General features: G+C 25.6%; 1 protein-coding gene across 2 annotated transcripts in view; it reads left to right on the top strand.

Moving 5' to 3' along the window:
• The window catches only part of LOC127288556 (uncharacterized), a 58,918-nt gene that overhangs the window by 40,988 nt on the left and 4,497 nt on the right, over positions 1 to 13,433 (top strand). The window contains exons 6-11 of one of the 2 annotated variants that reach the window (XR_007844060.1): positions 789 to 1,003; positions 4,509 to 4,712; positions 5,045 to 5,161; positions 5,658 to 5,936; positions 7,312 to 7,810; positions 11,391 to 11,868. Coding sequence is in view for 1 of the 2 variants with exons in the window: in XM_051316072.1 (XP_051172029.1) it covers positions 789 to 1,003; positions 4,509 to 4,712; positions 5,045 to 5,161; positions 5,658 to 5,936; positions 7,312 to 7,810 (1,314 nt within the window). In the remaining variant the exon portion in view is untranslated. The remainder of the gene's footprint in view (positions 1 to 788; positions 1,004 to 4,508; positions 4,713 to 5,044; positions 5,162 to 5,657; positions 5,937 to 7,311; positions 7,811 to 11,390; positions 11,869 to 13,433) is intronic. The other variant, XM_051316072.1, reaches the window with a different exon arrangement.

Raw genomic sequence — 13,433 nt, 5'->3', positions numbered from 1 at the left:
ATAAATATTTATAATTTATTTTTTAATAAATATTTATCCCAAATAACATGGAATATTTTCTATTCACGTTCCACGAATATGTAACTGGAACATTCGAAATGTTCCGTCCATATACCAGGAATATGAAAATATATAAAAATTCCCTAGGAATGTTCCAGGAATATTCCGGTCGAATACTGAAGGAATATTCCATTGGAATATTAGAGGAAAAATTATGTCAGACATTTTCATATTCCTGGAATGTAAATGGAATATGAATGGAATATCTCAAGAAATGTTCCAATGGAATATTCCCGAAAGGTGAATTAAAAATTCCATGCTATTAGGGATAATATCAAAAAATATTTATAATTTATTATTTAATAAATATTCGTCTCAAACAGCATGGAATATTCTATTCACGTTCCAGGAATATAAAAATGTTCTACCTTTGGTATGTTCCCTAGGAATATTCCCTGAATATTCCATTGGAACATTAGAGCAAAATTATATTATATATAGTCCTCATAGTCTATTTATTTTCAATTCATCGAAAGTTAATAATAAATTATTGTCCTCAAATATTCCAATGGAATATTCACCATTGGAATATTTTTTCAACATTTGAATGAAATATTCATGGAACATTCCAAATGTAAGACATTTTAATATTTCTAAAATTTGGATGGAATATTACAAAGAAAAATGTTTCAATGGAATATTTCCAGAATGTGAATGAAATATTCCGTGATGTTAGGAATAAATAAATATTTATTATATTATTTATATTAAAAAATTGAATAATTTAGAAGCGACACATCGAGTCAATATTGGATGGGCGCAGTGAGAGATATGAAGGATAGAACCACATGGAGATGGACCGGAAGTGGAGAAGAAATCTCAGTGTCATTCTGGAGTTTGCCCCAAGGCAGCGAGGAAGATTGCGCTCGCTATGACGGAAGTCGAGGCTGGTTATGGTCAGATACACCATGCACAGCAAGACTAAACTTCATTTGCCAGCATCGTAAGTATCATTTATAATCATAATAAAAAACAAACAAAAATTTAAAAAAAATAATAATAATACTCTTACGTCTCAAATAGAGAAATAACTAACGAAATAATATTTTATTTTTCGCCGGTCGGTGATTTAGTGAATTCCTGTTTTATTTACAGAGCAGAAGGCTCTGAGCTAAGGGTACAGGTAAGAAAGAGAATAGTGATTTTTAATGACAAGGTTACAAATTTATTTAGACAAACATTTAGAGTTATAAAATTGATCTTTGAGAGAGAGAGAGAGTATCCTGAAGCAACCATTCTTGAAATAAGGGGAAGTCAGCATTCCACTGCAACAAGGAATGTAAAGGTTACTACAAATTTTTATAAGGAGGAACGATTTAGATAAAAAGTAATAGACTCTGTCACTTGTGACGTCAGAGTTGATTCTAGGTGTGACGTCAGAGGCCTGGAGGGATAATAAACAGACAACACAATGTTATTTTTATGGGGAAGAAAATTTGTTTCCACTTTCATCAAATTTTATTCATACTCTAAACATGGGAAATGCTTGTTTACATATAATAAAATTAAAATGTGTGTTGATAATTAATTTCGTTATATATTTGATTCAATTGCATTGATAGATTCTCTAAATTCGTGATAAAATAGAAATTTTGAGGTTAGGGGTGTTTGTTTACTAACTTGAAATCTTTTACTGCTGCGGTAATTGCCACTTAAAATATATATCACGAATTCAGAGAATATATCAATGTATTTGAATCAAATATATAAAAAAATTAATTACACAGGCCAACATTAATATGTTTTTTCATGCTAAACACAAATCCGTAAACGAAAAGTTCCAATCAGCTCTAGTTTTTGAGAAAAACGGGTTTTAAATGTTCAAAAATCGCGTTTTCGGCTAACTTTGAGTACCTCTAGCACTGAAATATAAGGTCAAAATTGTTGTTAACTAGTATTTAACTACAGAACTTATTCGGTAATATTTGAATAACTCTAGTCAATAAAATCAAAGGTTTTATACCTTCTTGTTGAGCTTTAATTCAATTTATCCCTTGACTGTAGTTCATAAAAATTACATTGCTGCACCTTAACCTCAAGGACTAGATGTATGCGCTCAAACTTTTACAAAATTAATATTTGGGAATCAAAAATGGATAACAAATGACTTTGAGGTTATGGTGCAAGATAGATCATTTTTGAGGATAATAGTTAAAACATTAAGCTTCAAATTAAGCCCAAGTGGAAGGTTCTACGACCTTTTGTTTCAGTGTTAGAGGTACTCAAAGTTAGCCAAAACGCGATTTTTGAACATTTTAAACCCGTTTTCCTCAAAAACTAGAGCTGATAGGAAATTTTCGTTTACGGATTCGTGTTCGGCATGAAAAAACCTATCAGAAACAGATCTGACATTTGCCGCACCAAAAAAGTTTGCTAATTTTATTGGCCTGTGTTATCAACACAAATTTTAATTTTATTATATGTCAACAAGCGTTTTCCATGTTTAGAGTATGAATAAAATTGATGAAAGTGGAAACAAATTTTCTTCCCCATAAAAATAACATTGTGTCGACTGTTTGTTGTCCCTTCAGGCCTCTGACTTCATATCTTGAACTCGAAATATCTCGATGAACTGACACAGCCTAATCGACTTACTTTGAAAATTTAGATGTAAGTTGTATAAAAAAGGAGCACTTCTATGTCTTTAAATATAAGCAGAAACGGCTGGTACCCGATATCGTTTAAGAGCTCACGACAAAACTGACGGGCCTTGGTAAAACTGATGAAAACTTGGATGAGTTCTTTTTGACGTAGAAACTTTTAATACTTGACACAGAGATTCTTCTATCTTCAGCTTGAGTATAAAATTGGGCAGAGTACTTCTTAATGTTGAGGTTTATAACACTTGACTTTGAATCACTCGTAAAATGAACTTGAATAAGAAATCGTGCAAAGTAACAAGATTTCGTGTATGAAGACGATGAACTGGTACCAAATTTGAAGTAGAAGTAACGTGTACGATGAAGAGTTCTGAACTGGTCTCTCCGTAAAAATAATAGTCCTTTTATACCAAATTTACGTAAGAGAGACTATAAAATTTTATTGTCTTGTGTTGCTTCTTCTACCCTAATATTAGAAGCTAGAAGTTTTAGCCCTATTTCTCTCTCTCAGTTGAACGTAAAAGAGGGTTTTGTCCGATTATATTACAAAATTAGAAAGAGAGCGCCTTTGTTTCCGAATCGCAGATGTAGGCGAGAAACACTAGAGGGGTAGTATGTAAGTATATGAAGAATTAGAAAGAGAGCGCCTTCGTCTCAAATCGCAGCTGTAGGAAAGGGACCCTTTTACTGTAATAAAATGGTTTCTCGCTTCTATTTGTATATTTTTAGAAATACAATATATGAACGTAGAAGGATACAAAACGCAGGATTCTTTTATTTATAAAAGAAAAGATCTTTAGTCGCAGGAAAACGCGAATCGGTATTGATTTAAGAAAAGGATTCTTATAAAATGAATATAAAAGTTACGGTGACGTGACAATACAATGAAAAAAAATTTCTTTGATTCAAATAATCGGTTACTTCACTATTATCAAATAAATATTTACTTGAACCAAACAAATTTTTTTTTATTATAATAATAATAATAAAAATAAGAATAATATTATTATTATTATTGTTTATAATATAATAATTGTTTGTAATTAATATAATAAAACTGGTGTGGAATTTTTTGTTGAAAAATTTTCAAAGAATTTATAAATATGTTCTCTAGAATATTTTCACAAAATTACGTATGTATATATAAGAAAATCAGTTATACTCTCATTCCAAAAAGCAATTCAAGGCTACTGTTGCGCACACCGGTCTCAATTATTATATTATAAAGGAGCACAAGGTGTGTTCTCCTCTTGTAAGAAAATCTTTTCTTTTGCCACCACACGCGCATTCCGCCACACTTTGCATAAAGAATGCTCACCTTCGAGATAACCCAAGTTTCCGTTACATTTTACTGCAATATATAGACGTGAGAACACTGATTATACATTCATTAAAAAGTCTTTTTATTTTTCATATAAATGTATATATATATATATATTGTTCTCTAATTTGTATTATTGTTCCTTTAATTTGTTTAATTGTTCTCTTTGATTTATATTCTACTCTCTTTTGACTGTGGTTGTATAGCGTTCTTTGACTTCGATTTTGTTAGTTTATTGTCTATTTTTTTAAATTTAATTATTATTTATTTTTTTTTTAATTAATATTTATTTTTTAATTTTGTTTATATTTATTTATTATTTTTGTTTATTTATTTATTTTTATTTATTATTTATTTATTATTTTTTTTTATTTATTTATTTGTTCATTTACTTTTTATTTATTTATTTAAGAGAAAAAAGTATTTAAAGTAAAGAAAAAATTTATTTAATTGAAATAAATGATAAATTTAGTTAATTATCAAATAAATATTTAATTTTAGTAAATAATTAAATATTTTATTTTTAGAACCAAAGGCTTGTGGAAGACCAGAACAGCCACCAAATTCAACAATGTCAGTGACAAATCCTTCAGCAAAATCTGTGGTCAGTGCTTATGAAGTTGGAGCTGCTGTGGAATACACTTGTAATCCAGGAAGTCTTCTCATTGGCCCCTCAACTCGCACTTGTCTCGATACTGGATTTTACAATGAGTTCCCACCCGTTTGTAAAAGTATGTATTTTTTTTGCAAATTAAATTATATTCTTAAAATTAAAGGAAAAATTTGTTATTAACATGGAAATTTAATTGAAATTGAAAATTAATTATAAAATTGAAACTAAATTGAATTAAAATTAAAATCAAATTTTAATTTTAATTAAAATCAAATTATAATTGAAATTCAATTAATATTAAATTAAATTTTTTTTATATTCTTAAAAAGTTATTTGATAAAATAGATATAAAATAAATATTTACGATGCTAATTATAAAAAAAAATTTAATTTAAAACCTAATTTTTATCATTGACAAGAAACTAAATATGAATTCCATTTTATTGACAGACATCGAATGTGGTTTTCCGGCAAGTATTCTTCACGGAGAATACAGTCTGATCAACAACACTGTCAGTTACTTGAGTCAAGTTCTTTATAGTTGCGAGGAAGGCTACGAGATGACAGGTACTGATTTTCTATTCTATTGTCATTTAGAATTTTTTTTTTCACTTCTGAAAAATTACAATTTTATAAAATTTACATCTCGCAACAATTTGCAAATTATCATTTTTTCCAGAATGACGATTATAATATAATTTTTTTTATTTCTATACAAGAGAGCCTTAATATTGATCAATTATTTAAATTTTTATTTTAATTATTATTTTATTAAATTAATTTAAAAATATTATTTAATAATATTAAATTATATTAAATTTTAATATTTATATATTGAAAATATTATACATAAACAAATAAATAATTTACATATAAATAATTTTTATGAAAAGTATAAGTGGCTGTGTGGTGAGAGTACATGTCTCGCGTCCCAAGGGTCTCAGGTTCGATTCCCCAGTGCGAGATTTTTTTCAAAATTATTCTCAAGTATTTTATATATAATATATGTATGTAAATAAATAATTTTGTGAGCAAATTAAATTTTTGAAAATAAAAATTTCAGGTCGAGCAAGACTTACCTGTGATATTGATGAAAGATGGAATGGACCACCGCCACGTTGTGAACCAATTCGCTGTGATCCACCGCCAATTGTGCCACACAGTCATTTTCAAGTCGACGAAATATCAAGCGAAGAATCTGAAAGCAAAAATAATAATCGAAGTTTAATTGTTGGTAGCATTGTCACTTACACGTGTGATAAAGGTTATAGACTAGCGGGACATCGTCAAATTCTTTGCATACCCACTGGTTCTTATGATTATTCACCACCAACTTGCATTGGTAATCATCATTTTCATTAATAATATTATTTATAAATTTTTTTTAAATTAAAAAAAATTTTTAGCCCAATTTTAATTTAATAAAATTTTAGTCTAGCCGAATTTTCATTCAACAAAATTATAATTTAGCCGAATTATAAATTATCAAAATTCTAATCTAGCCGAATTTTTACTCAACAAAATTCTAAATTAGCCGAATAATGATATAGCAACATTCTAGTGTAGGCAAATTTTAGATTATCAAATTTCTAATTTAGACGAATTTTAATGTAGCAAAATTTTAGTCTAGCCGAATTTTAATTTAGTCAAATTTTAGTCAAGCCGAATTTTAAATTATCCAAATTCTAATCTAGCCGAATTTTGATTTAACAAAATTCTAATTTAACCGAATTTTAATTGAGCAAAATTTTAGTCCAGCCGAATTTTATTATGAACCAAATTTTTCAATTTTGACAAATTTTAATTCAGCAGAATTGTAGTCCAGCCGAATTTTTACTCATAAAATTCTAATTTATCCGAATTTTAAATTATCCAAATTCTAGTCTAGCCGAATTTTTACTCAACAAAATTCTAAATTAGCCGAATTTTAATTTAGCAAAATTCTAGTGTAGGCAAATTTTTAATTATCAAAATTCTAATTTAGTCAAATTTTAATGTAGCAAAATTTTAGTCAAGCCAAATTTTAATTTAGCCGAATTTTAAATTATCCAAATTCTAATCTAGCCGAATTTTGATTTAACAAAAATTCTAATTTAACCGAATTTTAATTGAGCAAAATTTTAGTCTAGCCGAATTTTATTATCAACCAAATTTTTAATTTTGACGAATTTTAATTCATCAGAATTCTAGTCTAGCCGAATTTTGACTTATAAAATTCTAATTTATCCGAATTTTAAATTATCCAAATTCTAGTCTAGCTGAATTTTAATTTAGCGGAATTTTAAATTATCCAAATTCTAATCTAGCCGAATTTTGATTTAACAAAATTCTAATTTAACCGAATTTTAATTGAGCAAAATTTTAGTCTAGCCGAATTTTATTATGAACCAAATTTTTCAATTTTGACGAATTTTAATTCAGCAGAATTCTAGTCTACCCGAATTTTTACTCATAAAATTCTAATTTATTCGAATTTTAAATTATCTAAATTCTAGTCTGGCTGAATTTTGACTCAACAAAATTCTAATTTCGACGAATTTTAATTAAGCAAAATTTTAGTTTTACTGAATTCTTCATGTATCAATATTCTAGTCTAGCAGGATTTTAATTTGTCAAAATTCTAGTCTAGCTGAATTTTTATTGAACGAAATTCTAATTTTGCAATTTTTTTTTAAATGAAGAAAAATTATCATATTTCACTGACACTATTTTCGCAGATGATTCACTAAATTCACCAGCGGCACCGCCACCGCGAGTCACACACAGACCATCGAGTACAAGAGGTCGACCATTTATTCCCACGAGATTTAGATCATCATCGTCATCGACAACGTCAACAACAACGACAGCAAGTAGCATATTGAGCTCGACACCAAATCGAAAATCATCATTGTCACACGTTGAACAACCGGCGACAGTTCGCGAAACAATTCAAAGAAAATCATCAATTGGATTACAAAAACCAGCCACGACAAATGTCAATGATGGAAGTAATGATCATCCACAGGATAATGAAATTTCAGGAAGTGGCGTTGATAATAGAGAAACGTCACTTGACAGTGGAGTTCCTGAACCTTCGGGACCATACAGAGTTAATAATGAACAACCAACGCATCAAGCAAAATTACATCTTGGTGCTGTTATTGCTTTGGGTGTATTTGGAGGATTTGTTTTTCTAGCCGCCGTCATTACGACAATTGTCATTCTTATTCGCAGGTGAGATTTGCTTTTATATTTATAAATTTTACTTTTTTTATTGTTGCATATATATATATATATAAACAGGGACCTTCGACGCAAATTAAACTGAAATGGTATTCAGTTTCTGATAAAAGCAGAAATAGAATTTAGTTTTTGATAAATGCTAAAAACGCAATTATGATTTTGATAATAACTTTGTTGCAGAAGAAAGTAAAAACAGATTTTAAATTTTGATAAAACCTAAAACAGAATTTAAGTTTTAAAAACATTTGAAACAGAATTCTGCAAATGAAACCTAAAACAGAATTCAGATTTTGATAAAATCTGTAACAAAATTTTGATTTTGATTCTGAAACAAAATTCAGTATCTGATAAAGCTCGAAACGTAATTTAGCTTCCGAAGCAATCTGAAAGAAACTGATTTTTCAATTAATAATTTGATTCTCGTTTTGTTGAAGATCAGTAACAAAATACAATAATTTGTCGAATACAGATTTTCGGGTAAAACATAATTTAATTGTTCAGGAAATCTAAAAATTTTGGTTTTGATAATACCTGAAATAAAATGCAGTTTCTGTTGAAACCTAATGCAGAATTCAGTTTATAATAAAAGCTAAAAACAAAATTCAGATTTTGATAATATCTAAACCACAATTTTGTTGCAGAAGAAACCAAAATTATTCAGATTTTGATAAAATCTAAAACAAAATTTAAAACAGAATTTTTATTTCAAATGAAACCAAAAATATCAAAATCTGAAACAGAATTTAGATTCTGACAAAACCTGAAACCGATTTTTTTTTTAATTAATTCTCTTTTATTAAAAATCAGAAGCAATCATTGTCGAATTCAGCATTTTTTGGGTAAAAGATGAAATAGAATTCGAAATCAAATTTAATTCTCGTGTAACTTTTTTTTAACGGAATGCAGAATTAATTTCTATTCAAAATGTTAGAATTTGGAATTTCAGTTTGAAGTATAATTATAAATTAGAATTTTTATTTCGTTTCAACTTTTCATTAAATTAAATTTCTGATTTGAAATTAAATAAATACTTTTAATATCATTTCCGTTTTGAAAAGAAAATTAGGAATATGTTATGCTAATGTTATGAAACAAAATTTTGAAGTTAAATTTCAACTTCAAACCGGAAACAAAATTAATTTATAGACTTAATTACACGTTTCAATATTAAAATAGAAACAAATTAGTCATTCAATTATATTTCCAATCAAAAATAGAATTAAAGGTTTAATTTAATTCTGTTTTTGTATTTAGGTAAAATTAATAATTGAATTTTTTGTTTAAAGAAACGAAATTACAAAAATCAAACTTTCAGATCCAAAATAAAATATTAAATTCATGATTATTATTTTGTTTCTAAGAAATGAAATGTAAATTTTGTTTCAAGTTCAAAAATTAATTTTCGCGAAGGTCTCTGTTGTAGAATTAATTTTAATTTTTAATTAAATTGTTTAAGGAGAATGTTTTTCGTGACTCTCTAGGCTTGATTTTATAGACTAATATTATGACTCTTCTTAACTTATTCTTTCATCTTTTCTTATATAACAAAATACCAAATCTTTGAATTTAATTTTCTTTTCTAAATTTTGATTTCTGTTGATTATATCCTTTTATTAGTAGAAATAACCTTTTTTATATTTAGTAGCAATAATACTTGTAAATAAATTGTATTACATTAATTTAATCATTTTTAGTGCGAAATTAATAATTCTGTTGGGTTGTTTTGCAATTTTAATATAACATTTATTTTATTTAATAACATTTATTATTTATGTAACAAAAAATTTTTAAATTTTGTTCATTTGGAATTTGAAGCTTTTTTTTTATCGAGCTTTTAATTATTTCGGCTTCTTTCAACTTCTTAACAATATTTATATTGTCCTCTTTGTTTCATTTTTTTTAAATCGCTTCTTTTTCATTTCAATTTGTATTAGAATTAACAATTTTTTGAATTTTATTAACAAAAATTTTGAAATTTTATTTTCCACTATTTAGAAATTTTATTTTTTTATTGTTTATTTTTAATTTTTTTTACTATTATTTATAATACAAAATTGAATAGACGCGACAAACACACATTTTTTCGGTGGGGATTCGGAGAAATTATTTAATTTGTTAATAAATAATTTTACTTTAAACATTTTGCCAAAAAATAATTATGGTTATAGGAATTAAAATTAATTAATTTGAGATAGCCTCTCTCAATGATTAAATTCTAAAAATGTAAAGATTTTTTTTTTAAATAAAGAGGAAACCGCGAAAAAGATGAGAAATTTAAAAAAAAAATTTTGAAAAAGAAGAGAATTTTTTTTTAATAATAAAATAAAAAGAAACAAAAAAATCTGTAAATGAACCTATGGAGTAACGAATGAATGGATGGGTGATTTTTTTTTTATAAAATACCGTCGTGTCTCGTAACTGCAAAAATTGTGGAAATATTCTGTTCTTTAATATTATTAATTTTGCATTTATAAATTTTGAAATTATAAATAAATAAAAAAATTATTAATTTTGCAGTTACAAATTTTGAAATGTTAAATAAATAAATTATGAATATTGCAATTATAAATAAATAATTAATAAATTAATAATTTTGCAGTTACAAATTTTGATATTATAAATAAATTAATTACGAATCTTGCAATAAATAAATGAATTATGGATTTTGTAATTATAAAACATAAATAAATTAATACTTTTGCAGTTACAAATTTTGATATTTTAAATAAATTACTTACGAATTTTGCAATAAATAAATAAATGGTAATAAATTTTAAAATTATTTATAAATAAATAAATAAATTAATTAATTAATTAATAAGAAATTTTGCAATTATAAATAAATTAATTAATTATTAAATAGGGAATATTGCAATTATAAATAAATAAATAAATTATTAATTTTGCAGTTACAAATTTTAATATTATAAATAAATTAATTATGAATCTTGCAACAAATAAATAAATTATGTATTTTATAATTATAAAATATAAATAAATTATAAATCTTGCAATTATAAATAAATAAATTATAAATTTTGCAGTCACAAATTTTGAAGTTTTAAATAAATAAATTATGAATATTGCAATTATAAATAAATAAATAAATTGTTAATTTTGCAGTTATAAATTTTAATATTATAAATAAATTAACAATGAATCTTGCAACAAATAAGTAATTTATATATTTTATAATTATAAAATATAAATAAATTATAAATCTTGCATTTATAAATAAATAAATTAATAATCTTGCAGTAATAAATTTTAAAATTATTTATAAATAAATAAATTAATTAATTAATAAATAAATAGGGAATATTGCAATTATAAATAAATAAATTATTAACCTTGCAGTTACACATTTTGCAATTAAATAAATAAATTATGTATCTTGTAATTGTAAAAATAAATAAATAAATTATAAATCTTGCAATTATAAATAATTAAAATAATTATGAATCTTGCAATTACGAGACACGACTCTAAAATATAATAAAAAAAAAAGAAAAAAAAAATTCTAATAAAAATTAACAAAAAAAATAATTGCTTTTGGCTGATGACGATGTAGTGGTAACGGCAGCGTCGGAGGAAGGCGCCGCAGGGGGCTCGGTGGGGTTGGTGCGTTGGGAGGAGGCGGGAGTGGTGGCCTTGGCAGGGGTGATTCGGGTATGCCATCACGATGGTACACCCTTCTTGCGCTACCGTTCCCCGACCAGCACCTGGGGCGCCGCGACCTCACGGCACGCCGAAGTAGCGATCATCCTTATTCATTTAGTCTCTCGGCGGCCCATCGCGCTGGTTACTTCTCGAATCCCTCTCTTTGATAATAATTATTATTATTGATTAATAGTATATATTATTAAAATTTTATATATATATTTTTTTTAAAAAAATTAAAAGATAAAAAAAAATTAGTTTATGCCTCATCCCGCCCCACCCCCAAGCCCCGCCAACCCCTTCCTCAATTTTTAAGCGACCGAATCATCGCAACATCATCTACCTCCTCAACTACCACGCGTCACCTTCACTGGCGATTATTAGTCAAGGTAAAAACAGAGCATTGAGTCCACGATGATTTTTTTTTTAATAATAATAATAATTTTTATTATTATTATAATAATTGTTGTTATTGTTATTATTGTTCTTTTCTACTTTACCGAGCACTTGTTTTAGATTTAGGGGGTTGCAATAGTATATATAAATGTTTACTCAGAAAACTCGATTTAAAATTTACAGCCGCAAAATTTATTTATTCAAATTATTTTTTAAATTTATTTTTTAAATAAATGAAAAGAAATTAAATTAATTCAAACTATTTTTGATGTTTAATTAAATTTTTTGTTAACATTAAATTCTTATTGTTTTCATTAAATTTTAATTGTTGCTTAAATTACTTTTAATGTAAATTAAAATTAATTAAAAAATTTTAATTAAAAAAATTCTTTTTTAAATTCGACTCAAATTTATTTTTTTTTTAATTTCGAATAAAAAAAAATTCGAGTCAAATTTATTTTTATTTAATTTCAAAAAAAAAAAATTCGCCACAAAATTAATTTTTTTCAATATTCAGGAAATTTAATTTTTTTATACAAATTAAAAACAAAAAATTTTTTTTTTATGAAACTTAGAGACTTAAAGAAATTCTGTTTTTTTTTTTGGAAATTATTTTTCTGAGTATTTCCACTCTGGGTTCTATGCATGAGGAGCTTTGCGCCAAAAAATTTTTCTTCGCGATCTATTTTTTTCACACAATTTTTTATAATATTAATCTTTTCTTTGTTTGCTTATTTTATCTCTGTATATTGTTTCTACTCTCGTTTTTATTTGATTTTTTTCACACTCACTTGCCTAAAGCTGGTTTTGGGAATAAAATTAGCACGACCTCTGAATATGAATTATTATTTATAAAATTTGAAAAAAATTTATTGAACAAAATGAAAAAAAAAAATTTTTTTTTTGTTTAATAAATTGCAACGAAGAAATGATATTTGACAAAAAGAAAAGAATTTCAAAGTAGAAAATAGAAAGATGTATAAAAAAAAACCAGAAAAATTGATTTTGACATTTTTTTCTAAAAATTCTATTCTATTCTTCAAATTTTTTCCTTTTTTCTTTTCCCCCTTTTTTGGGTTAATGAAAAATATTCATCCGGTTACAATTTTACCAAAAAATTTTTGAAAAGAAAATTCAAAATTCGTTAAAATTGCAATAAAACTTTTCAAAAATATATTATTCTAAATACATGGTAATAAAATTTTTTTACAATAAAGGTAAGATACACTGCGACTTATGCACCAATCGTAAAAAAAATCACATGCTGCTTAAAGGCACAAAATTTATCTACTAAAAAATTAAAACAAACCCTAGGTTAAAAATTTCATTATCTAAAAATGAAAAATTTTTGTTAACAATTATGAAGAATTACTAAAATATTTTATGGAATATTTCATAGAATATTTTTAAAAATATTTTATAAAATATTTTATGGAATATTTAATAGAATATTTTACGGAATAATTTAAAAATTATTTTATGGAATATTTCATAGAATATTTTATGAAATATTTAATAGAATATTTTATGGAATATTAAAAAAAATTCTATAGAATAA

This window comes from Leptopilina boulardi, unplaced genomic scaffold (genome assembly GCF_019393585.1).
Source record: "Leptopilina boulardi isolate dan_hultmark-lab unplaced genomic scaffold, ZJU_Lbou_2.1 LbouV2_392, whole genome shotgun sequence".
Taxonomy (NCBI): domain Eukaryota; kingdom Metazoa; phylum Arthropoda; class Insecta; order Hymenoptera; family Figitidae; genus Leptopilina; species Leptopilina boulardi.
The sequence above is the reverse complement of the archived record's forward strand: the minus strand, read 5'-3'. Positions and strand labels throughout refer to the sequence as shown.